General features: G+C 41.7%; 1 protein-coding gene and 1 long non-coding RNA gene across 4 annotated transcripts in view; one reads left to right on the top strand and one right to left on the bottom strand.

Moving 5' to 3' along the window:
- Positions 1-4,108: 4,108 nt before the first annotated feature.
- On the bottom strand, positions 4,109-4,866 carry LOC120027027. Its single transcript, XR_005473267.1, has 4 exons — positions 4,747-4,866; positions 4,544-4,662; positions 4,377-4,450; positions 4,109-4,228 (listed from the first exon to the last, which is right to left on the bottom strand). It is a non-coding gene; the product is annotated as an uncharacterized LOC120027027 (long non-coding RNA).
- Positions 4,867-8,502: 3,636 nt separating this feature from the next.
- Positions 8,503-23,748, top strand: part of LOC120027144 (retinoic acid receptor RXR-beta-A-like) — a 28,487-nt gene continuing 13,241 nt past the window's right edge. For all 3 annotated transcript variants that reach the window (XM_038972006.1, XM_038972005.1, XM_038972004.1), the window contains exons 1-4: positions 8,503-8,594; positions 9,111-9,254; positions 16,905-17,134; positions 23,509-23,656. In XM_038972006.1, the coding sequence (XP_038827934.1) occupies positions 9,239-9,254; positions 16,905-17,134; positions 23,509-23,656 (394 nt within the window). In that variant the 5' untranslated portion in view covers positions 8,503-8,594; positions 9,111-9,238. The remainder of the gene's footprint in view (positions 8,595-9,110; positions 9,255-16,904; positions 17,135-23,508; positions 23,657-23,748) is intronic.

Raw genomic sequence — 23,748 nt, 5'->3', positions numbered from 1 at the left:
GAATCAAATGGACCTCAATTAGACAGAAGTACCGTGGTTAAAGGAAAATATGAATGTTTTTACAGACACCACACCGAAGGAATGGATGTAGGAAACACCACTGTAGAATGTGATACTATTTGGGTGTTAGAGAATGTGGGAGTTCGTAAAAGTAATGATAAAGGGTTGATTATGAATAGAAAAGGGTTGTGTGGTCACATAACTCAGGTTGCGCCATCTCTTACTATGTTGAAAAATCAAGACAGAGGTATTGCTGATTGTTCTTTCCACACATCCAGAAACTAACTGTTGAATGTATTGTCTGATGGATGGATTGGTCTTTGTGCCTTAGTTAGAGCAATTAAATAGGTTACTATTATTAAATCACCCCATGATGACTATGTTAAACCTAGAGTTAAAAGGGCTTATGAGAAGGATCCTGAGGTATACCTTAATGCAATTGGACTGCTTAGAGGTGTACCTAGGGAGTTCAAGGCAAGAGATGAAGTTAAATCAGGATTTGAATCTATATTTTTGTGGATAACACCAAATAAAAACTTAGAGTGGATTAATTATATATATTATAACCAACAGAGATTCATTAACTATACTGACTAGGCTCTTACGGCGTTGGGGGAACAGGTACAGGCTACCAGTAAAATGACTTGGCAAAATAGACAGGCTCTCAATTGGCTCTTAGCGGAGAAGGGTGGAGTTTGTGTTATGTTTGGGGATGATTGTTGCACCTTTATTCCCAATAACACTGCGCCTAATGGATCCTTTGCAATCGCTATGGCTAAACTTAAAGGTTTACGAGCAGAGGTTAAGGCAAATGCTGGGTTTGACTCTCATGTTTGGGATTGGTTGGATCTAGCATTAGGAAAGTGGGGAGCTATGTTTGCTAGGATGGCTATTATGTTGGGAGGAGGGTTATTGGCTCTGGGTATTGTATTTTGTTGTGTTTTACCCTTGATAAAATCACTTGTGGTTCAGACAACGGTTAAACAGATGTCTGTAAGGAGAGCTGACCCTCCTGTGATAATTAGTCCTGTACCTGGGAGCCCAGGCCAGTATACCGACAAAAATGGACAGCCATGCAATGCGGTCGGTGGACCTTTGGACTGCCCCTTTGGGAATCCAAACTGTCTATATAGAGTAGTTCCTGGAGGTGGTTATGCTTGCCATGATTTTCGTAAGGATGGTCTACCTGTATATGCTGTATTCCCAAATTCAGATGAATGTCTACTTGTACATGTCCACAAAAAGTGTCATTTGCGCCGTAAGTGCAAGTGGTGCACAAAATTTAATGTGGAAGGCCATGACCATCACGGAGACCCCGTGTTTTGCGCGAAATGTCAAAGAGGAGATTGCAGTATCTGTAAGGATGAGGACTGTGCACCTATGTAAGGATTTTAGTATATCTATTTTTGCTTAAGGCCTTGTGTTTTTGTATGTTTGGTTGAATTTTTAGATATGTATATCAATGAATATATCTGGTTTCCTTTAATTAAAGCTAGTTATGCCTTCTAAAAAACTAGGTTAATTTCAAAAACATGTTAGGTAACAGAGGGTATTCCGGTTACAAGTGTCTATGGACCATGTCCTTAATCTTCTAAACAAAGGTTGGTATCATTGATATCACTTTATTAGAGAGGTGTCTGCGAGGGAGGATCATGTTGAAATGCTTAAATTTAGAATGATGTTGTGTCAATTTTCTTTTGTAACTGCATGTAGGTCTCTGATTTTCTCATATTCATTTATTATTATAGTCATTGTATTATTTTTAATTTTTTAATTTTTAATTTTCACATAACTGAGATAACCTCAGGCAAGGCTAAGTACCTACACGCTCATGCTTCATCAAATATGTAATATTTTATCTTTCTAATTTTTACACCTAATTAGATCTTTTACTCTTATGAAAACTAGAGATGTTTGGTCTAGTTAGGTTTTCATTAATGTTTCTAATTGGATCTTTTACTCCTATTTTAGTATTAATCATTTGGAGATGTTTGGTCCAGTTGGTTTATATGTTTTACTCTGTTTTTGTATTTTCTTGTTTATCATAGGTATTCTCATTTACTATCCCAAAGTCATATTTGTATAATTTATGTGGCTAATTAGCCCCAGAGGAGGGATTTGTAGGAGTAAAATGAGACACATGGATAACATATAAAGGCATAGGACAGCTGAACATTAAAATAACAGACCACATGAAGAGAAGAGACACATAGTCTGCTGATTCCACTAAAGGCACACATACCAGAGAAATATGCACTTAGGGCACTTGGACACACTAGACATATAGTCTGCCCATTCCACTAAAAGCACACATACCAGAGAAATAGGTGCCTAAGGCAACTGGACACTAATGATAGAAGAGACACATAGTATGCCGATTCCAATAAGGGCACACATACTAGAGAACATGCTGAGGCACTGAGTTAAATACAGGGCTAAGTCATAGGCCTATAGGATAGATGGACATATATTATTTTTAAGACAAGCATGGGTCTGGCCACTATTATAATCTAACTGAAAGCAGATATGGGCGTTATTGGGCGTGAACAAGTAGGAAGCTTGAACTAAAAGATAATGGTGGTGAATGACTTAAGAAGAGAAACTTCATTTGCATAAGGGATGGACATAATACTATGTGTGTATAAATATGGGAGCCAGTGCTCTGGGAAGGTGTGTGTTCCGCGGGACATTCCAGATTGCTATACAATTGTATTAAAAGCATGTTTGATTTCACAAGTTCTTGTAAAGCGTTATATTTGAACCGATTTTCCACGACACTACCTACCTGCTGCTCTGTAAAATAACAATAGTGAGACTATATACAGGGGGTACCGGTACAGAGTCATTGTGCGGGGGCACCGGTTATTCGAGGTAATTGAGATAATATGTAGGTAGCGTTAAAGTTACTAAGTTACATAAGATAATAAACAGAGCGTAGCAGCAGCGTACAAGGGGGAGGGGACAGTCTACGACTAGGGTGGCTGAAGTCTGACACTTTTTAGGGCCTTTCTCTATGTTGAGCGTCAAAGTGATCATTTGAAACAGGTCCTATACACATTATTTAGAGTTACATGGCAACTTTAGTTGATACAAACCTTAGTATGTCTTAGAAATCAAAACATAAATGGGCTGCATGATGCGACTATAGGCTATTGATGATTTGAGAAAGTCGGGAAAAAGCGTGCGCTCCGTTCCTTGACTCAAACTGTTCTCTCATCAAATTATCACATTTTCACCCATCAGACTATTCTAAATTGAATCTAGTCTTTAGTAATATGTCAAATTAGTTTCGATTTAGAATGGCCCATTATTAAATAGGCAGGAACAGAGGCAGGGGAAAAAATACTTCATCAGTATGCACTTAAAGCGAATGAAGGCCGCGCACTTTCCCGCCGGTCCATGTTTTAATGACCGAGGTAAAGACAGTTTCAGGTTGGTTATTCGCCTGTAGTTTGACTTCCGTCCACCAACAGCAGTTAGGGACCGTCAACATAGTGACAAATCAAATGTTTCATATTTCAATAGCTATTTAATCATTACGCCTAAAACTTTCAAAACTGGTTCTAGCTAACCCGATGGCATAGACACATATTGCACACGATACACCCATATTGCATAACCTCTAGTTATGTCTCTTCTATATTGCTGTACATTAATATTAGTTTGACAATTAGGGGGTTCAGTCCAGTGTTTTGTTTACCCTTTTCTTTAATATTTATCTATAATAATTGGTAGTTCTAAGTACTTATTTTCCCGTTTTTTTATTTTTCCACAGTATTTAACAGCGGTACACAATAGTAGAGAGACAGATAATTTCTCCTTTCGTCGTTAATATCAATCATAAAGGAAAAGGGCAAAGTACGAGAGTCATGCTATTAATTGTCCAAAGCAGGGATGGAGAGTGAGCTAGTGAGGTAGGCTGCAGTGGGTTTGCTGGTCAATACATATACTGAACATGTAACCATAGTAATTGTGGCCAGTAAATCAATGAAAAAAAATGTAATAGACAAATTAAACAGAAATTGGAGACCTTTAATCTTTTCCAAAATGTCAACAAACCGTTAACTTCAAATAAGTATGAAACATATCACAGTGTTAACTTTCTCTTTATCCCTGGTTGATGTACATTTCAGACTGCACTTCCAGTTTGTGTTCATTACTCTGTTGAACTCTTTTGTCTTCATTCCTAGTTACGGCACATGGAACCACCGTTGGCATGCAAAAAATTCTAAAACAAAACAAAGCGTAACACGTTATAAATAATATCAATGCAGTACGATGAATGACGGATTAGCCATCCATTGTGTTATATCATAAATTGTCTTACATGCCATCACTGTTAAGAGATTATAAACATGTTAAATTAAGTTACTAACCCAATCAGTCTTTGGGCCACATCCAGGTTCTTTATCAGTGGCACACATGAAGCAGTTGTTGGCTTTGTTGAACTCTGAAATCATAGGCATAAACTGAACATATGGCTGTCCCACACAACTACATAAAAATAAAGAATTTACATTTACTTTGAATTAAATGTCATTACCAGACATTTTTAGTATATCCTCAGGCATTTCTTTTCGCAGTTGCTCCATGTGTTTTTGAAGGTTCCATATCAATTTGGGAGGGGATGTTGGGGAAGTTCTGTGCAACTTCCTTGGCCATCTACACCAAAAAATAAAATAGAGCTTTTGATCTAATTGTCACATAATAGCTAACCATTCATTATTGAAAATATAACTATCAAACCTGCATTACAAAGACACCACAGCTGAAGGTGTCCTGCTGCATGGTGGGAGTTATTTCCCCTCCTTTACACTTTATGTCCAACCAGTTGTCTTTTCCATGGCAGGATCTTCTCATTTTGAAGTATTCTCGTTTTTATGTAAACATAATGGAATTATGATTAGTTATAGGCAAATGAATACACAAGCCAAATTTGTATGCTGTTTTCCTTATCACTATAATCTAGTAGTAATTTAGTAGTAGAGGTAATTTCCTTTATGCCCCATTCTACACACAGCCTAAATTATAGGCACTGAACCATTTACAGGACAACAATAAAACATTTAACTCTTTAACCGTTCAAACTAGACACCAAACCAACTTTCACATATTCAGGCTATCCTATCTACCTACTTTTTCAACTATAACCAGTCACCAAATCACATGAAAAAAAACAAGCTAGCAAGCGCACCACATTTTCTTCATGAAATGTACTTTTCAGTAATCATTGTTAGCCTAAAGAGTTTATTAATTAGACTTACAGCTAGCTAGCAGTAGGTCTACATACAAACCTATTCTACATAGTTCAACGTACCACAAAAATACTTTTAAAAGAGATGTCATCACTAGATGCACCATAATATTTCTCTCCCTAAATAATAACCTAAAACATTCTAATCATTACATCATACAACTAAAATCAACCTTCATTTACACAAATGTTTTACAAAAGTAAATCGTGCATTTATTTAAAAAAAAACATTGATTCAGAGTTGCTTTGTTTTCCTGAGATTGTTGTCCTTATGATCCTGCCTTTTATTCCCATCTTCTGACAGAAGATCATTTTGTCTCGTGTCAGCTTTCACACGCAACAACCGTAGTTTTGACATTTTTGTGATCCAACTTCCCCACAATCCAAAGTAATAAGGTTGACACACTCAAACTGGTGCACCTGTCACCTACTACCATACCCCATTCAAAGTTTTAAAACGTAAATCTTCTGTCTTGCCCATTCACCCTCTGAATGGCACACATACACAATCCATGTTTCAATTGTCTCAAGGCTTAAAAATCCTTCTTTAACCTGTCTCCTCCCCTTCCTCTACACTGATTGAAGTGGATTTAGCAGGTGACATCAGTAAGGGATCATAGCTTTCACCTGGTCAGTCTATGTCATGGAAAGAGCAGTTCCTAATGTTTTGTACACTCAGTGTATGTAACTGCTTTGCTTTAAATAGTATAGTAAAACTTTTAACTTATTCCATTATCACAAAAATAATTGAAAAAGTTCAAACAAGCTCCACAACTTTACTTGTAAAGTTATCATCTAGTTTGGTCTTGATACTGTAATGACCTGGCTAGATGATCCATAAATTAGCAAATGTCCAGACAGATTATCGCGTTTACGAATTCCCGGTTTATTAACCAAATTCAACACAGGCTACTGTTTGGCCGTAGCCCACACCAAATAAACCAAGGAAAACAGTATCAAACAACAGTGACACATCACTTGTTAAGACCAGACGTAAAGAGCGAGAACAATGCCTAAGCATGGTCCAGGCTGTATCACATCCGGCCGTGATTTGGAGTCCCATCCGGCGGCGCACAATTGGCCCAGCGTCGTCCGGGTTTGGCCGTCATTGTAAATAAGAAATTGTTCTTAACTGACTTGCCTAGCTAAGTAAAGGTTACATAAAAAAAATTAATAATCATAATTTAAACTTGCGATGCTCCAACCACCTTCCAAACCCCTCGCCGCTCCACCAACCACAAGGATGCCCGGCACCGGAACATTCCAGGCATTCCCGTGGTTGGCAGATAGTAAATTGACTGGCATGTCGGACCCCGCGAACACTGGGTACTGAGAAGTACAACACAACACAAATATATGGTAAATAGAAATCAAACTGGATGGACATCAGAAATAGAGGAAGGCCAGGACAAAAAATAAACAAAATATAACCATTGTAAAATAGATTGTGTCTGTAAAATGTATATAGTATGTATAAGCTGGAAGTAGAAGCCTAAGTGTTATTGTTTATGAATATATATATTTACCCCCCCCAAAATATATGGGGGATTGGAAATGATGCAGACATTTACATTGATTGAAGCGACAATCTATCCGCAATACTAAAGCTGATCCACCCCCTAAAAAAATGAAAGTACAACACAACAAATTAACAGCATAACTCATAACACACAGCTGTCTGTGAAAGGTCACTACAATACCATGACTTGTTTTGAGGTGTTGACTGATGTCAAGTCTATGCTAATATGGTTAGAATTGTAACAATGTATTTGAGAGACTAGTGCTCATTGTTCATTTATTTACACGTCATTTTTGTTGCTAAACAACCAACCACTCTATTGGAGAAGCAGTATATATTTAGAGTTTGGCCAACTTTTAGAATTTTGAATATTGTTCTAATTCTAGACATTCAGTTACATACCATTGTTTAAATCAACATGCGCTGAATACAACAAGTGTAGACTTTACCGTGAAACGCTTACTTACAAGCCCTTAACCAACAGTGCAGTTCAAGAAGAGGAAATTATTTACCAAGTAGGCTAAAATAAAAAGTAATAATAAAAAGTAACACAATAAGAATAACGAGGCTATATACAGGGGGCACCGGTACCGAGTCAGTGTGCAGGAGTACAAGCTAGTTGAGGTAATCTGTACATGTAGGTGGGGGCAAAGTGACTATGCATAGGTAACAAACAAACAGCGAGTAGCAGTAGTGTACAAGAGGGGAGGAGGGGTGGGTCAACGTAAATTGTCTGGTGGCAATTTTTATGAATTGTTCAGCAGTCGAATGGGTTGGGGGTACAAGCTGTTGATGAGCCTTTTGGTCCTAGACTTGGCGCTCCGGTACCGATTGCCGTGCGGTAGCAGAGAAAACAGTCTATGACTTGGGTGACTGGAGTCTCTGACAATTTTATGGGCTTTCCTCTGACACCGCCTATTATATAGGTCCTAGATGGCAGGAAGCTTGGCCCTAGTGATGTACTGGGCCGTTCGCACTACTCTCTGTAGCGCCTTACGGTCAGATGCCGAGCAGTTGCCATACCAGGCAGTGATACAACCGGTCAGGATGCTCTCGATGGTGCAGCTGTAGAACCTTTTGAGGATCTGGGGACCCATGCCAAATCTTTTCAGTCTCCTGAGGAGGAAAAGGTGTTGTCGTGCCCTCTTCACGACTGTCTTGGTATGTTTGGACCATGATAGTTTGTTGGTGATGTTTACACCAAGGAACTTGAAACTCTCGACCCGCTCCACTACAGCCCTGTCGATGTTAATGGGGGCCTGATCGGACCACCTTTTCCTGTAGTCCACGATCAGCTCCTTTGTCTTACTCACATTGAGGGAGAGGTTGTTGTCTTGGCACCGCACTGCCAGTTCTCTGACCTCCTCCCTATAGGCCGTCTCATCGTTGTCTGTGATCAGGCCTACCACTTGTTGTGTCGTCAGCAAACTTAATGATGGTGTTGGAGTCATGTTTGGCCACGCAGTCGTGGGTGAACAGGGAATACAGGAGGCGACTAAGTACACACCCTTGAGAGGCCCCAGTGTTAATATTCCCCATGTAATGTTAATGGGGAACCTGGCTGCATGTTATTAAAGTGTCATGTAAATGTATCATAATGCTCATTACAGACGTTCAGATTTATAGTATTTTTTAATTATAAAACCTCTTCAGACTGTACTGTCTTTGGTACAGTAGCTAACGTTACTCAGTCAACCACAGGCAGCAGGGCAGGGGAAGGGAGGACTGACGACGAGGGAAAGTGGGGAGAGAGGAAGAACTCGTGGCCTGCCTGACCTACCACCATATATTTTCATGCGAAGAAACTGCACGATCAATAACGTTAGTAGCTGGTTATAATTATTGTTGATGCATAGCATAGTTTGTTTTACCATTAACGTTATATCTTACTGTTGGGGAAATGAATAGCTAATATGAATTGTTTCCAAACTGACCAACTAACGTTATCACCTGCGAGTTTTCTCTGGTTGGTTGTTGCACTACGCTAGCCAGCTAGCTGTACCAATGATACAAAACGCTCATTCCTTTATGGCTGCACTGTCTACAGGCCAATATTTTGTCGACTCAGCGTTTGTAGCAATCTAGTTAGATAGTAGTTGTAGATAGCTGACGTTAGCTAGCTAAGTGGTTTGTTATTAGCTTGTTCTGTTACCCAGTCGGGCTAGGCTAGTTAGCCAGCAAACGATATGCTTCTTGGCCAAAATGCACACATACACTAATGAGAATGGGTCCTCATGGCTCATGTTAGGGAAGACTTAACTGTCAACGCACGGGTCTGATGCCAAATGTAGACATTTGCGGCTGTTATTTCATTATTTTGTTTTGGATTTTTTTCAGCCCTGTTTTTGGTCCGCCAAAAACAACTCTGGCCCGGGCCTCACTCAGTCCGCGGTCTTGAGTTGGGCAGGGTGATTGAAGCACGTCTATCGGTGTCGCAGCGCGTCTTTTCCACCAAAGAGGCAGTCATGGGCGACAGCAGAGGTAAGAAGGCCATCGGTGTTTTCGAATGAAGTTCGCTAGCTGTCAAGCCACGTTTACACTTTGTCTTTATGTTCCAGTGGTTAACTATACTAGTTAGCTTGCTAACAATATTTGACTTGCCTAGTTAAATAAATAAAACATTGGCTCAAGGCATAAGTTACTAACATAAGTTACTAAGCTAACGTTACCTTACTGAATAGCTTAGTTAGCTATAGCTACCAGGATGCTCTCACAAACTACACAAAAAAAACATATCACCCCAATTGTCTGATTATTTAGCATCTAATACACAATTATTGGTATTTACTGCTTGAAAATAATGACCGCTAAATTGTGTAAATGTTCCTTTCAAGCCAGAATGTTGAATAAAATTATATTTGAATTTACCGGTTGTCTGTGGTGTAAGTCCTTCAGATGATCGAAATTTAATAGGAAAGTATTGTTTACCAAACTGTTTAGAGTGCTGGTACTGAATTAGAAATGTCTATCACCTGGCACATGCGTAAAACCATGTAAACACCTGCTGACACAAGTATCAAATCAAATGAATTTATATAGCCCTTCTTACATCAGCTGATATCTCAAAGTGATGTACAGAAACCCAGCCTAAAACCCCAAACAGCAAGCAATGCAGGTGTAGAAGCATGGTGGCTAGGAAAAACTCCCTAGAAAGGCAAAAACCTAGGAAGAAACCTAGAGAGGAACCAGGCTATGAGGGGTGGCCAGTCTTCTTCTGGCTGTGCCGGGTGGAAATTATAACAGTACATGGGCAAGATGATCAAACGTTCATAGATGACCAGCATGGTCAAATAATAATAATCACAGTGGTTGTCAAGGGTGCAACAGGTCATCACCTCAGGAGTAAATGTCAGTTGGCTTTTCATAGCCGATCATTGAGAGTATCTCTACCACTCCTGCTGTCTCTAGAGAGTTGAAAACAGCAGGTCTGGGACAGGTAGCACGTCCAGTGAACAGGTCAGGGTTCCATAGCCGCAGGCAGAACAGTTCAAACTGGAGCAGCAGCACAGCCAGGTGGACTGGGGACAGCAAGGAGTCATCATGCCAGGTAGTCCTGAGGCATGGTCCTAGGGCTCAGGTCCCCCGAGAGAGAGAAAGAGAGAATTAGAGAGAGCACACTTAAATTCACACAGGACACTGGAGAAGTACTCCAGATATAACAGACTGACCCTAGCCCCCCGACACAAACTACTGCAGCATAAATACTGGAGGCTGAGACAGGAGAGGTCAGGAGACATAAGTACATAATTGGGACCGTGCTCCCACCCATGCAGGACGTCTACTCAAAACGTCTGCTCAAAATGGTGCCTGAGGAAAGCCATCAGCATCAAGGACCACAGCCCCGAAGTGTTCACTCCCCTATCGTCGGGCAGACAGTATTGGAGTATGTCTGATATCAACAGGCTCCGAGACAGTTTCTTTCTACAAGCCATGAGACTGCTGAACGGGATGGACCACCTGCACTGACTCTACGCACACATGCACTCACACACAGATATCCACTCATACAACACAACTGCTGCTACCAGACTCTTATTATGAGTGTTAAATACTGCACAATTTAAACACTTGCCCCCAAATCTCCCTTCCCCTAAACACGTGGAAATATTGGGCTATACATTGTGTTTTCCTGTATTAACTATTCTACTGAGCCTTTGACTTTGTATTCTTATATTTTATTATTTCTTATTGTTGCATTGTCGAGAAGGAACCTGCAAGTATGCGTTTAGTTGGACTGTGTATCCCGTACATACGACTAATATAACTTGACTTCAGTAAGTATGCGGGCTTTGCGTGCATGTACTTCCATCTTGTGCACATGCCTTCGGTCATGAGCAAACGATGCATGCATACAAACTGAAGTCATCAGGTATTTACATGGTTTTGCACGTGCCAGGTGATAATAGAAACTTCACTACCGGCGCTCTTAACAATAAACAATACTTTCCTGTTGATATTTTGTCTTGTATTTCGACCATCTGAAGGACCAACACCACAGACAACTGGTAGATTAAGTTCAAATGTCATTTTATTCAACATTCTGGCTGGTAAGGAACATTTACACGATTTTACAGTCATTTGTTTCAGGCTGTATATACCAATTGTTTAAATACAGCCTGATTAATCAAACTACTCTGCTTTATTCAACCTCCATTGGCTTCCTGTTCAATACAGGCCCTCAAGGGTGATGCACCTAAATACATATGCCAACGTATAGAGAACTATTCTCCTGCACGCACACTACGATTGTCAGACTCAAACAGGCTGGTCACACCAGCTACAAGCCTGTGCATCATGGGTGACCTACACATGTCAAGGAGGCAGCTTCAATTTCCTTTTTTAAAACACAACTAAAGACCTACCTATTCGAGCTAGCTTTTTATGTTTTATGATGGTGTAGGCCGTCATTGTAAATAAGAATTTATTCTTAACTGACTTGCCTAGTTAAATAAAGGTTAAATAAATACAAAATTAATTGCATAATCTCTTGTTTTGTATTAGTAGCCAATGGTTTGATGTATTGTGATTTGTTTTCTGTACATCTTACTGTATTGTTGCTGAATTTTGTTTTCTAACAGTGCCTTCAAAAAGTACCCCACCTCCCCTTGACTTTTTCCACATTATGTGTTATAGCCTGAATTTAAAATGTATTACATTTAGATTTGGTCACTGATCTACACATAATACCCTATGTCACAGTGGAATTTTGTTTTTCGAAATGATTACAAATTAATAAAAAATGAAAAGCTGAAATGTCTTGAGTCAAGTATTCAACCCTGTTATTATGGCAAACCTAAATTATTTCAGGAGTAGAAATGTGCTTAATAAGTTGCATAGACTCAATCTGTGTACAATAATAGTGTTTAACTTGATTTTTCAATGACTACCCTATTGCTGTACCCCACACATACAATTATCTGTAAGGTCCCTCAGTCGAGCAGTGAATTTCAAGCACCGATTCAACTATAAAGACGAGGGAAGTTTTCCAATGGTTTCCAAAGAAGGGCACCTATTGGTAGGTGGGTAAAAAAATAGAAGTAGACATTGAATATCCCTTCAAGTATTTATTAATTACACTTTGGACAGTGTGTCACTACAAAGATACAGGCGCCCTTTCTAATTCGAGTTGCCAAAGAGGGAAAAAACGCTCAGGGATTTCACCATGAGGCCAATGGTGATTTTAAATCAGAGTTTAATGGCTGTGATAGGAGAAGCAGAGTAGCAGAATATAAATAATCCAAAACATGCATCCTGTTTGCAATAAGGCACTAAAGTAATACTGCAAAAAAGTTGTATTCAGGACAGACAGTTATGTACGGGGCAAATCAAACACATCACTAAGTACCACTCTTCATATTTTCAAGCATGGTGGTAGTTGCATCATTTTATGAGTTTTCTTGTCACCGGCAAGGACTAGGGAGTTTTTTAGGGTACAAAGAAACGGAATAGAGCTAAGCACAAGCAAAATCCTAGAGGAAAACCTGGTTCAGTCTATTCCACCAGACACTTGGAGATACCCTAGTCATGGACTGTTCTCTCTGCTACTGCACGGCAAGCGATACCGGAGCGCCAAGTCTAGGTCCAAAAGGCTTCTTAACAGCTTCTACCCCCAAGCCATAAGACTCCTGAACAGCTAATCAAAGGGCTACCCAGACCCCTCTTTTACGCTGCTGCTAATCTGTTTATTATCTATGCATAGTCACTTTAACTCTACCTACATGTACATATTACCTCGAATAACCGGTGCCCCCCGCACATTGACTCTGTACCGGTACCCCTTGTATATAGCCTCGCTATTGTTATTTTACTGCTGCTGTTGAATTATTTGTTACATTTATTTTCTATTTCTTATCTATTTTTTTAGTTCACTTTTTTTCTTAACTTCTTAGAAGCATGGTTGGTTAAGGGCTTATAAGTAAGCGTTGTATTCGGCGCATGTGACAAATAAAGTTTGAATTGATTTAAACAATGTTATGTAACTTTCAGGAACAATTACCTAAAACACAAGGCCTAATATAGACTGGCGTTACTTACCAAGACTATATTGACTGTTCTTGAGTGGCCTAGATACAGTTTTGACTTAAATCTGCCCTGGAAATCTATGGCAAGACTTAAATGGTAGTCTATCAGTGATCAACAACCGACTTGACAGAGCTTGAATATTTTTTTTAAATATTGTGCAATCCAGGTGTGCAAAGATCTTCGATTTAGAAAGACTCACAGCTGTAATAGCTGCCAAAGGTTATTCTATCATGTATTGACTCGGGGTTGAATACTTATCTAATCAAGATATATCAAGATATATTTGTTTTATTTTCCATTGATAAAAACAAAGTTACTTTTTCTTCAACTTTGACATTACAGAGTTTTTTGTGTAGATCGTTGACAAATAAATAAATTTTTATCCCACTTTGTAACACAACATTGTGGAAAATGTCAAGGGGTGTGTATACTTGTTGATGTGCAATGAGCGTCGGAAATGCACTTTACAAAATGAATTATTATTACTAGCTAGGTTTCCATCCAATTTGTGACAGATTTTCATGCAAATAATCTAAATTCTGCATAAAACAATATGTGCATTTTACCCACCAGAGATGTTTCCATCAAACTTAGTTTTGTGGCTAAAAGCCTGTGCATGATGACGTAGTGCACATGAAAATAACTTTTGCCGTCAAATTCCCATGTACAAGTAAAAAAAGACAAGTTAAATTGATTTCGATCGCATTTTCAACTGATGGTTTTGTCACGAAAACCCTTATATAGCAAATGTGCCCTCTCTGGTCTTGGTACATGCGCTCTAGCCAACAGCTCGCAGATACAGTGCGGGTAGGCTACCTATATTATGAGATTATTATGGATAAGAGCGACATTATTTGTATATATCAAACGGCAGCCAAGCATCGATCATCATGTCATCAGAATAAGACCCTCGATATTTATTCAAAAGGAGCATCAAGCTCATCATCACCTTGCACATTCACCACCTTGTGAATGTATTTAATCTGTAGCCTAATAAACTGCATGCTTTCCCGAGTCGTAGTGGGAAGACCACACGGCATGACTTCGATATGATGGTTATGATATCAATATTTGCACCTTATATTTGCACACAAAAAGATCCCACCATGTTAAACAAACAAATTGTCTGTCGGCATTTTAAATTTGTACCAACATTTCATGTTTCCATCAGCCCGGTCATTACTTTTTTCATGTTAGGTAATTCACCCGCATTAAATGGTTGGATGGAAACGTGGTTGTTGTTATTAATTATTGCTTATACATAATTATTCCCAGAGATATATAAGGCCTAGCTTCATTTCAGCTAAACCTAGGGTATGGCAAAGTGGGTTGGGGGGGGGGGGTTATTATAAAGTTGAAGCTCATTTATTGTATTTCTACACTAAAAACTCCAAATGCAAAAAAAAAAATGATAATAAATTGACTCCAGTCATTATCACATTGGCTGCTGTAACTTCATTCACCTCAGTCGATAGGGAACTTAACATTCTACAACACACGTCATATAGCAATTAGCTGCTATATGTTAACAGCAGTTAACTAGCCATCTTCTGCTATCTTCACCTCTGCACTGTTTTGAGAGAAGTTGCACTGTTCAATGCAGAGCTGCATCTATGCGCTGTCCTAAAGCCAGCCAGCCGGGCAAACAGCCTTCCTGCCATGCTCTGAGCCGTCTGCATGGTCCTGAAGCCAGCCGTGTGCCACCTGGGTGACGCAGCGGTCTAAGGCACTGCAGTGCTAGAGGCGTCACTACAGGTCCGTGTTTGATCCCGGGCTGTGTCGCAGCCGGCCGCGACCGGGAGACCTATCAGGCGGCGCAGAATTGGCCCAGCGTCGTCCGGGTTAGGGGAGGGTTTGGCCGGTTGGGATGTCCTTGTCCCATCTCGCTCTAGCAACTCCTTGTGGCGGCCGGGCGCATGCACACTGATTTCGGTCGCTAGCTGTACGGAGGAGACGCATTGGTGCAGCTGGCTTTTGAGTTAAGCAAGCATGTGTCAAGAAGCAGTGCGGCTTGGCGGGGTCGTGTTTCGGAGGACGCATGGCTTTCGACCTTCGCCTCTCCGGAGTCCGTACGGGAGTTGCAGCGATGGGACAAGACTGTATATTGGATATCACGAAATTGGGGAGAAAAGGGGTAAAAGTACCAAAAAGAAAAAGCAAGCCGAGATCTATCGCTCAGATTTTTTCTTTAAAAATGTAATATTAACCTAATAAAAACAGTTCTGTAAGAATGAGGTTTGTGCAGTAGGCCTAATACATTATCACAGCATGTTGGCTATATACCTGGCCTGCCAATATTGTTCTTCTCAGACCATATTATATTTCAAAACTCAAGCTTTGATAACAAAATAGATCAGTTGGTGTAGCACTTGTGAGCCACAGCTGAGCATGAATTGAAATAATTCGCAAATAATTTGCTTTTCTATTTTACTGGACTGATGGTACCTGCATCTGATGGTCATGGTGCTTTCAAGACAACTGGGAACTCGACTGAGAACTGAGTTCCCAGTTGTTTTGAACGCACGGAAGTCTGAGTTGTATTGAACATGGCATTAGTCTCAGCAGAGGAAGGGAGAGAGCAGCAGTCCCTGCTCTCTCCTTTTTTGTATGGCTCCTATCACATCCGGCCGTGATTGGGAGTCCCATAGGGCGGCGCACAATTGGCACAGCGTCGTCCGGGTTTGGCCGGGGTAGGCCGTCATTGTAAATAAGAATTTGTTCTTAGCTGACTTGCCTAGTTAAATAAAGGTGAGACTGACCAGAGAGAGGGGATATCATCTTCCACCTAAATGGCTAAACTTGAGTCACACCTCATCTTCCTTCTGCACAAATTCCTGTTATTCCTATGACCAGAGAAAGTGGAATATTTATTAATATTAAAATAGACATGACGAGCCACTAATAATAATAAAAACGCAGGGTTATCGGATACACTTGGCTACTTATAGTAGTGTTTTATGTTTTGTAATAGTGTTGACAGTGCTGAATAACCTTCGACATGAACTCGCTCATAGAAACAAATGCTCTTTGCTGTATTCACAGTCTCTCTCTGGTCATGATTTTAAAGTTATGAAATCTCACGTAGGCTTGTATCAAACTTTGCTGTGGCCATGGTCGTGGAAGCCGTACGTGGTGTTGTGAGCTATCCGATTGGCCAGCGCAGAAGGCACACTCGATTTAGCCACGGATCTGCCGGCTAGGCAGAGTTTGCCTTTTCAGACTAATGAAATGGTTGAAAATGGGAACACTTTGCCTACCCGTTGCGCAGGGCTTTTGAATCAAGTGCACCCACCGCCAACACCGCAACACCGCAAACAATAAAAGGAGCGCAAGCCTTTATTTTGGACTTTTCTACAGAAATGTTTGTTGATCGACTAGGAATGCATTGAAGATCTACCAGTTGGTGACCACTGCGCTACACTGTATTTGTCTTTTAATCGGGATTGGAAGTATTTTGGTGGCCTGTTTTAAATTGTTGGTGTTGAGCTAGGGTATGGCGACTAACTTCATTGTAGCTAGGGAAACTATCAATAATGATATTTTCTTAAACTTGAGTTGTATGTAGGGTATCATCACTCTCTGCCATGTAATCCCTGTCCTTTTCACCAGATTCCCGCAGCCCAGACAGCTCCTCTGTGTCCTCCCCTCCCTCGGGCCAGCGCTCACCCCCTCTGACCCCCACAGCTGCCGCCATGACGTCTCTGCCGCCCTTCACCTCGGACATCAACAGCCCCATCAGCAGCATGGGCTCGCCCTTCTCTGTCATCAGCTCCTCTTTGGGGTCGCCAAGCCTGCCCGGGACACCCTCGGTGGGCTACGGCCCCATTAGCAGCCCCCAGGTGAGCCCTGAGTTCCAGACAGGTAGCTAACACTTCTATTCTACCACTCCTCTCCTTCTGCCTTATCTTTCATCCATCACCTCTCAGGGCCATTCAGAGAAGGGTCAATAAATGCTGCTTTACACTAGTGGCCTGTGAGAACCAAGTGTGACTTTATAGGCTGCAGTCAACATGTGCGTCTCTGCCAGCATCATCAGCCTCTTTGGTGATTGGTTGAGAAGAATATCACTTGTTGAGGGCACTTCTTATGGTAAATAAACCTTGGCTGCTATTTTATGGCCCCCAAAATTTGCTATATACTGTGATTTATGTTGTAGGGCAATGGTGATAGGGGAAAAATTGATACAGTTACATATCGGGATATTATTTGTGACGATATATTGTATCGTTTTGGCAATATCGCTATATTATTTGTGCACTAGTTGGCTATACCTGCACCAAAACTCCAGTATTCCATATTTTTGTTTTCAGCACTTTTATTTCCATGACTGATCGTATTATCATGGCTCTGTCTTGTCTCTCTGAAGCAGAAATATGCTGAGCAATATGTTTGGAACATTGAATCGCAATAAAATCAAAGTATCTCATTTAAATTCGTATTGAATCGTGAGAATTGCAATACATGTCGTATCGACAGCTTAGCGTCGTGATAATATCGTGAGGTCCCTGGCAATTCCCAGCCCTGTAGGTCAAGTGAAATTGCGGAGAACTACCAAAGGCTAACGTGAAACAATACATATCTACACTGAACAAAAATATAAACGCAACATGCAACAATTTCAATCAGTCCATTGAAATAAATTAATTATGCCCTAATCTATGGATTTCACATGACTGGGAATACAGATATGCGTCTGTTGGTCACAGATACCTTTAAAAAAGGTAGGGGCGTATATCAGAAAACCAGTCAGTATCTGGTGTAACCACCATTTGACTCATGGAGCGCGACATAGATTTGACCTTCGCATAGATTTGATCAGGCTGTTTGTGGCCTGTGGGATGTTGTCCCACTCCTTCAATGCCTGTTGCGAAGTTGCAGGATATTGGTGGGAACTGGAACAAACTGTCGTACATGTCGATCCAAAGCTTCCCAAACATGCTCAATGGGTCTGGTGAGTATGCAGGCCATGGAAAAACTGGGACATTTTCCGCTTCTAGGAATTGTGTACAGATCCTTGCGACATAGGGCCGTGCATTATCATGCTGAAACAGGAGGTGGGTAGGGATTAAAAATAAAATACAAATATAGGACAAAACACACATCACGACAAGAGAGACACCACAACTCTACATAAAGAGAGACCTAAGACAACAACAGCATGGTAGCAACACAACATGACAACAACATGGTAGAAACACAACATGGTAGCAGCACAAAACATGGTACAAACATTATTGGGCACAGACAACAGCACAAAGGGCAAGAAGGTAGAGACAACAATTTGACAGTAAAACGCTCATCCAGAGGCGGCGCTCCTACTGGCCGGGGACTTTAATGCAGAAAAACTTCAATCTGTTTTACCAAATTTCTATCAGCATGTTACTCCACACACAGAGACGCGTACAAAGCTCTCCCTCACCCTCCATTTTGAAAATCTGACCATAATTCTATCCTCCTGATTCCGGCTTACCTGCAAAAATTAAGGCAGGATGCACCAGTGACTCGATCAATAAAAAAGTGGTAAAATGATGGCATTGAGGAGTACACCACATCAGTCATTGGCTATAAGTGCATTGATGACGTCCCCACCACAGTGACTGTACGTACATACCCCAACTAGAAGCCATGGATTATAGGCAACATCCGCACTGAGCTAAAGGCTAGAGCTTCCGCTTTCAAGGAGCGGGACTCTAACCCGGAAGCTGATAAGAAATCCCGTTATGCCCTCCGACAAACCATCAAACAGGTAAAGTGTCAATACAGGACTAAGATTGAATCGTACTACACTGGCTCCGACGCTCGTCGGATGTGGCAGGGCTTGCAAACCATTACAGACTACGAAGAGAAGCACAGCCGAGAGCTGCCCAGTGACACGAGCCTACCAGACGAGCTAAACTACTTCTATGCTCGCTTCGAGGCAAATAACACTGAAACATGCATGAGAGCACCAGCTGTTCCCGGGCAACTGTGTGATTGCGCTCTCCGCAGCCGATGTGAGTAAGATCTTTAAACAAGTCAACATTCACAAGGCCGCAGGGCCAGACGGATTACCAGGACGTGTAGTACGAGCATGCGCTGACCAACTGGCAAGTGTCTTCACTGACATTTTCAATCTCTTCCTGTCCGAGTCTGTAATACCAACATGTTTTAAGCAGACCACCATAGTCCCTGTGCCCAAGAACACTAAGATAACCTGCCTAAATGACTACCGACCCATAGCACTCACGTCTGTAGCCATGAAGTGCTTTGAAAGGCTGGTCATGGCTCACATCAACACCATTATCCCAGAAACCCTAGACCCACTCCAATTTGCATACCGCCCTAACAGCTCCACAGATGATGCAATCTGTATTGCACTCCACACTGCCCTTTCCCACCTGGACAAAGGAACACCTATGTGAGAATGCTATTCATTGACTACAGCTCAGCGTTCAACACCATAGTGCCCTCAAAGCTCATCAATAAGCTAAGGCCCCTGGGACTAAACACCTTCCTCTGCAACTGGATCCTGGACTTCCTGACGGGCCGCCCCACAGGCAGTAAGGGTAGGTAACAACACATCCGCCACGCTGATCCTCAACACAGGGGCCCCTCAGTGGTGCGTGCTCAGTCCCTTCCTGTACTCCCTGTTCACTCATATGACTACACGGCCAGGCACGACTCCAACACCATCATTAAATTTGCAGATGACACAACAGTGGTAGGCCAGATCACCAACAACAACGAGACAGCCTATAGGGAGGAGGTCCGAGACCTGGCCGTGTGGTGCCAGGACAACAACCTCTCCCTCAACGTGATCAAGACTAAGGAGATGATTGTGGACTACACGAAAAAGAGGACCGAGCACACCCCCATTCTCATCGACGGGGCTGTAGTGGAGCAGGTTGAGAGCTTCAAGTTCCTTGGTGTACACATCACCAACAAACTAACATGGTCCAAGCACACCAAGACAGTCGTGAAGAGGGCACGACAAAACCTATTCCCCCTCAGGAGACTGAAAAGATTTGGCATGGGTCCTCAGATCCTCAAAAGGTTCTACAGCTGCACCATTGAGAGCATCCTGACTGGTTGCATCAAAGCTTGGTATGGCAACTGCTCAGCCTCCGACCGCATGGCACTACAGAGGGTAATGCGTAGAGCCCAGTACATCACTGGGGCCAAGCATCCTGCCATCCAGGATCTCTACCAGGTGGTGTCAGAGGAAGGCCCTAAAAATTGTCAGACTCCAGCCTAGTCATAGACTAGGCAAGCGGTACCGGAGCGCCAAGTCTAGTTCCAAGAGGCTTCTAAGCAGCTTCTACCCCCAAGCCATAAGACTCATGAACATCTAATCATTACGCCGCTGCTAATCTCTGTTATTATCTATGCATATTCACTTTAATAACTCTACCTACGTGTACATATTACCTCAATTACCTCGACTAACCGGTGCCCCCGCACATTGACTGTAACGGTACCCCTGTATATAGTCTCGCTATTGTTATTTTATTGCTGCTCTTTAACTACTTATTTTTATTTCTTATTCTCATTCATATTTTTTAAACTGCATTGTTGGTTAAGGGCTTGTAAGTAAGCATGTCACTGTAAGGTCTACACCTGTTGTATTCGGCGGTGACTAATAAGATTTGATTTGAACAATACATCACGCGAAGCAGCCACAACTGTCAGTAAGAGTGTCCACGATTGAGTCTTTTTGAATGAAGAGATGGAGATAAAATTGTCCAGTTGGAGTGTTTGTTGCAGCTCGTTCCAGTCGCTAGCTGCAGCGAACTGAAAAGAGGAGCGACCCAGGGATGTGTGTGCTTTGGGGACCTTTAACAGAATGTGACTGGCAGAACGGGTGTTGTATGTGGAGGATGAGGGCTGCAGTAGGCATCTCAGGTAGGGGGGAGTGAGGCCTAAGAGGATTTTATAAATAAGCATCAACCAGTGGGTCTTGCGACGGGTATACAGAGATGACCAATTTACAGAGGAGTATAGAGTGCAGTGATGTGTCCTATAAGGAGTATTGGTGGCAAATCTGATGGCCGAATGGTAAACACCATTTAGCCTCTCGAGAGCACCCTTTCCTGCCGATCTATAAATTACGTCTCCGTAATCTAGCATGGGTATGATGGTCATTTGAATCAGGGTTAGTTTGGCAGCTGGGGTAAAAGAGGAACGATTACGATAGAGGAAACCAAGTCTAGATTTAACCTTAGCCTGCAGCTTTGATATGTGCTGAGAAGGACAGTGTACCATCTAGCCATACTCCCAAGTACTTGTATGAGGTGACTACCTCAAGCTCTATACCTTCAGAGGTCACACCTGTGGGGAGAGGGGCATTCTTCTTACCAAACCACATGACCTTTGTTTTGGAGGTGTTCAGAACAAGGTTAAGGGCGGAGAAAGCTTGTTGGACACTAAGATAGCTTTGTTGTAGAACGTTTAACACAAAATCCAGGGAGGAGCCAGCTGAGTATAAGACTGTATCATCTGCATATAAATGGATGAGAGAGCTTCCTACTGCCAGAGCTATGTTGTTGATGTAAATTGAGAAGAGTGTGGGGCCTAGGATCGAGCCTTGGGGTATACTCTTGGTGACAGGCAGTGGCTAAGACAGTAGATGTTCTGACTTTATACACTGCACTCTTTGAGAGAGGTAGTTTGCAAACCAGGCCAAAGACCCCTCAGAAACACCAGTACTCCTTAGCCGGCCCACAGGAATGGAATGCTCAACTGTATCAAAAGCTTTGGCCAAGTCAATAAAAATAGCAGCACAACATTGCTTAGAATGAAGGGCAATGGTGACACATCCATAACCTGAGTAGAAACCAGATTGCATACCAGAGAGAATACTATAGACGCTTTTGATAAACAGGGCAAAATAGAAGGTGAGCATTTAATTGTCCCCAGCACAAGGTGCACCTGTGTCATGATCATGCTGTTTAATCAGCTTCTTGATTTTCCACACCTGTCAGGTTGATGGAGTATCTTGGCAAAGGAGAAATGCTCACTAACAAGGATGTAAACAAATTTGTGCGCAACATTTTAGAGAAATACGTCTTTTGTGGTTATGGAGAATTTCTGGAATCTTTTATTTCAGCTCATAAAACAGGTGACCAACACTTTACATGTTGCATTTTATATTTTTTGTTCAGTATAGATATTGTAATTCTTAAAAATCCAGGTAACAATTCAGTTTTTGTCTGCAAAACCAACCATGAAACAGCATTATCTTGGTCCTTTTTTAACACGTTGCCCTGCTCTTAATTGTATGGTAGAAGTATGCTATTTGTCTCTCGGTCGTACACTTTGAACGTGTTCATACTTTTAAAACCTCCAAAAATATTAAATGAATGCAGTAATGATTCATTTCTGACATTTTAGATGAAGGGTGCCAGTGGATGAATCATTGGTTGCCCTCAAAATCACACATCAAAAGGTCAAACTCTCCCTGTCCTCCTGTGTATGTCTAGAAAATAGAGAACGTATTCTGCAATATTTCAATGAAAGATATACATAAAAAGCATAAATTCACATGCACAAAGTACAGTTTTTAAATCTACTTTGAATGTATGTGCATCTGTGAACATTGTCTTTTTTTTTTTTTTATCTAGGTACAATATTATTTGTCCAAGGGGCTCGCAGTGGCAACACTGTAGTGAATATCCAAACAAATTTGTTTTATTCCCTCTATCTTCTCTTAAGTCAGATGGTCCTTCTCAGTGTTATTTTTTCCTTCTTTCCCTCAATGGCATTTTCGCTTTCATTCTCCTCCCCCCATTTCATTTTTTCCCTCTGATTCTACTCAAACGTCCTCATGATTTAATCAGGCTATGAGGATGCCTTGAGACGTAACCTGCTTAAGCTGGTGTTGGTGAGAAGTGCTCTGTAATCTCTACTGCATTGAGGGCGAGGGAGGCGAGACCCAGATGCTCCTTTCTCAGCCGATGATGCCTGGGCGTGCGAACAGGAAATTGAATGTTGCTTTAATACTGATCAATCAGCCCACTCAAAGAGAGAACTGGCAGAATGTATGTCATTGTTAAATGCATGAAGGTAAATAATGTTTTTTATGACAACTCTGCATCGATGACTCCAAGTAATCGAACTAATGACTGATGTTCTGCCAGTACGTCACACATAAGTGACTTTTCCTCCCACCCCCTTCAATTCAGTAGTTCCCCTCTCACTTCTGCCCCTATCCTCCCCCCTTTCTCTCGGCCTCCAGATCAACTCCACAGTGTCCATGTCGGGACTGCACGCGGTCAGCAGCTCGGACGACGTGAAGCCTCCGTTCGGGCTGGGGGGCCACAGCCCAGGGGGCCCCATGCTCTCCCAGAAGCGCCTGTGTGCCATCTGCGGCGACCGCTCCTCCGGTGAGTCCCAAATCGGCCCCTAGACCCTATGCACTTGTGTTGGAGATTGGAGAGAAATTGAATGGTGTAAGTAATATGGCAAAAAATCCCAC

This window comes from Salvelinus namaycush, chromosome 32, assembly GCF_016432855.1.
Source record: "Salvelinus namaycush isolate Seneca chromosome 32, SaNama_1.0, whole genome shotgun sequence".
Taxonomy (NCBI): Eukaryota; Metazoa; Chordata; class Actinopteri; order Salmoniformes; family Salmonidae; genus Salvelinus; species Salvelinus namaycush.
This window is presented reverse-complemented; position numbering and strand designations above follow the sequence as displayed.